At 41.4% G+C, this 3,514-nt stretch overlaps 1 protein-coding gene across 2 annotated transcripts in view; it reads left to right on the top strand.

Annotated features, from left to right (window-relative positions):
• The window catches only part of LOC103374204 (oxysterol-binding protein-related protein 2-like), a 35,930-nt gene extending 32,446 nt beyond the window's left edge, over nt 1-3,484 (top strand). For both annotated transcript variants that reach the window (XM_008304249.1, XM_008304250.1), the window contains exon 14: nt 43-3,484. In XM_008304249.1, the coding sequence (XP_008302471.1) occupies nt 43-145 (103 nt within the window). In that variant the 3' untranslated portion in view covers nt 146-3,484. The remainder of the gene's footprint in view (nt 1-42) is intronic.
• The last annotated feature ends 30 nt before the right edge of the window (nt 3,485-3,514 follow it).

Below are 3,514 nucleotides of genomic sequence, written 5' to 3'. Positions count from 1 at the left end.
AAAACTAAAATCAAGCTGAAATGTACTGTGTTTGTGTTCCAGGTGGTTTCAGATGGGTACCAACCCCTTCACAGGCTCCCAGGAGTGGATCTACAGCGGTGGCTACTTTAATAGGAACTACCAAGACCTGCCTGATATCTACTGATAGCCTGCTAGCCTTCATCCTCCTCCTCCTCCTCCTCCCCCTCTTCCTCCTCTTGGACAGAAATGATAAGAACCCACATACCCATGTTTACTTCTGTGTCCATCTCACGGCCTTCACCCGGCGCAGAAACACTTCCGAAGGAGCCAGATGCCCGTCACTTGGTGCCTACTGAGTCCACAAAGTGTTTCTCTTTTTTTCACTTGGAAACGACGAACCACCTCCACGTCATCTGGAGGTTTCTTCCCCCCTAACGACCAGCAAACGCCTCCCGTCTCTCTGCCCCAGCACCGTTCAGAGCACAATAACCGTTTTACTCCCGACCAATCCCAGCGGCGGCAGAGAGTCGGCCACGTTTTAACAGCTGCGGTCTGAATGTTTTAACATCTTTGCAATCAAACTCTTTTTTTTTTTTTTCTCCGAGGAACTGCTGGCTAAGCCTGTGGAACGGCAGCGTTTAAAAATGTATGAGTAGAAATTAACTAAAATATTGTAATGGCAGCGATGGATTTATGGACTCGAACAGACGCCCAGTCAACGGGGAAATCAGGGACGTGAACGCTCCTTTGACTGAAGACGGATCGTGAGGATGCTTCTTCTTCTTTTTTTTTTTTTTTGGAAACTTTTAAAGACTCAAATACTCAAAATAAATATAAGTGACATATTAAAGAACTAATTTATATAATGTTGGTTAAATTGGTCGACACAAATCAAACACAAGCATGAACTCACTACTGTCCATGCGGCGTATACTTCAAATATTTTACTCTCCCGTTAGCCTTGTAGTCGAGGGTTATGTCTCGAAATAAATCAAGAAAACTACTAAAAAAAGAGAAAAGGATGTTCTGTTGACTGCTTGATTGGGACCAGACCTCTCGAGCTAATGGAAACACATGAATGAGCACAGCAAACACACTTCACTGGTGTCTTAACACTTAGCCTTCAGCATGTGCGCGAGGATAGCTTCAGGAGAAAACGATCGACGAACAATCCACACTGCTAATGTGAATTCATTCTGCGCAGGCTTCTGACAGACAAAAAGTTCTGAAAACATCGAGTCACCGGCTGCTAGAGCTGAGGCTTACTGATGCTCAGATTTCCATCCTCCAGTTCATTGTCTTTACAAGGAACATCTCTTCAGCGCTGCTTCTCCTGCACATCTGTGATTAGGCCTCCACAGGCCGGTCAGAGGAGCTTCAAGCTGAGCCGTCAGGAGTCACCTGCAGCCGACTGATAAACCTGAAAACCCAGAAATGTGCGAGAGCCTGATGTTCTGCACCCGCTTGTGCATGTAAACCTGATCCTGGACGACTAAACGGACCCCTGCAGAGTAAATATTTAATCACCAGATTGGACGTAAATCTCCATCTGTGGTAAACCGAATAATAGATAATCGATGGAGGTAACCCTGACAATACATACATCATGTAAAGCCATATTAATTAAAGGAGCGAGTGCTGTACGAATGAGACTCAGAAATATGACAGTTTGACATTATTATTATTATAATTAATCTCATCATTAGTGTACTATAACGCCGCTGTAGATATTCTGCTCTTTGATTGGATGGATTTGTGGAGGGGCCTGAGGTCAGAGGACCTTCAGGTGTCACTGAAAGAAACAAATAAAACCAGACCGACTCGAAATGGCTAAAAAAGAAAAGCTAGCAGACGTCAGAGGAACGTAAAACAGGCGTCCATCGCTTTGAGTCTCATCTCCAGACAAAATGCACTAAAAAGGAGGAAGGAAATAAAAGTTCCTAATGAATAAAATACAAAGCTCAATGTACAAAAAGAAAAAGCTAATTCGATGAGAAAACCTGTGTTTTTTTCTCTGCATGTTTAGATCTACACCACTAATGAGCTACAACCTTACAACTCCACCCATCGAATATATTTATTTAATTTCATTCCAGCTGACTCAAATTTTCATTCAGTTTCGGAGATAAAAAGCTCAGAGATGGACAGATTTTTTTTACTTCCCTCGATGGCATATCTGTGTTGATGTATGCTGAATTTATCGTCCTCTCATGCAGCTATTTGCTCGCGTTGAAGCGGATTCAGTGTTCTAACGTTTTGATTAATCGACAAATGTGTGATGAAGCAGTTGAAACTCTGCAGATTACCTTCACTCCATGACGCACATTTCACATCAGGCCGACTCGTGCTGGTGGAAAATGTGAATATTTGATCCTTTATTATTATTATGACCACCACGGATAAACAGTGCAACGAATCTACAGAAGTTAAATCCTCACTATTTTATTGCAGTTCGTCTGCTGCCGTCACGTCCTCACCGGTGCATTTACTCCGAATTCGAAAAACCCAACTCTATGCAACTTCTGCAGCGCAACACCAACAGCACCTGATCTGTTATTGTACAGTCGCTTTACATTCCTCTCACCCCCCTCAGCTCCAATAATCACATGTATCTCTTAAATATTAGTTTATTTTTTAATATATTCCAGATGATTGGAAACTACTTGGCACTACAGCTAGTTGTCACATCTTCCCCTTTACTTACTTTTGTGTTGGTTTTTAAAAAAAAAAGATTTCGTGTCATGCTTAGTGCCTGCGTTTGTCAGCTTGTCATTCCATTTTTTTTTTTTTATTCATGTGTATTATTTATGATGTTTGAGGTTTTATGAATGATTTCTGATGTCATTGTCAAAGTTCTTTGTTTTACCTAAATCCCCACAAGTCTAATTCGGCCTTGAATCCACCAGTGGGAACTCACGTGATCTGATTTGCTAGCCAGCCCAGTACGTAGGTTCCATTTTTCAAACATCTGGCTGCCTCAATTTACAAGTAATCTGTTTAATTTCATGCCTAGAAAATCACAGTTTAGTTTTGTGTAGTTGTAAAGCTGTCCTGCAGACACTACTTGAAGTGAAATCGAACACTCATCGAATGCTAGCGGCAGGTGAAACGATCGGGGCAGCTAGCACACGTACAAAACAGTCCCATTAACCAGATTTAGGCTCCGTCAGCTCCACCACTAACCTTAACTAGCTCCTGGTTTCATGTCGCTTCCAGTGTTGGTTCTTTCTATTAAAAGTGTCTTCTGTTGAATTATTTTTTTTCCTCTCTCGAAACTTTCACGTGGTTGACGATGTTATGTACAAGTGTTGCACAGAGGTAATCACAAACAAAATGGCATATTATTTTGTGCAATTGATTTATTTTTATAGTATTTAAACAGTTTTTTGGTGAGAACATTGTACCAGATGTTTTATTTTGAGGTGGGGGACTGTAAAGGGGGTCGTATCCATACTGTGGACAGCTTGGTAGATTAATGAATGGGGGAAATGTCTACTAATAAAATCCTAATTTCAGTTTTCGATCACGTCTCCTTCTTTTTGAAATAAAATGA

This window comes from Stegastes partitus, unplaced genomic scaffold (assembly GCF_000690725.1).
Source record: "Stegastes partitus isolate 25-593 unplaced genomic scaffold, Stegastes_partitus-1.0.2 Scaffold2177, whole genome shotgun sequence".
Lineage (NCBI taxonomy): Eukaryota > Metazoa > Chordata > Actinopteri > Pomacentridae > Stegastes > Stegastes partitus.
Note: the sequence above shows the minus strand (reverse complement) of the source record. Positions and strands in the feature narration are given on the sequence as shown.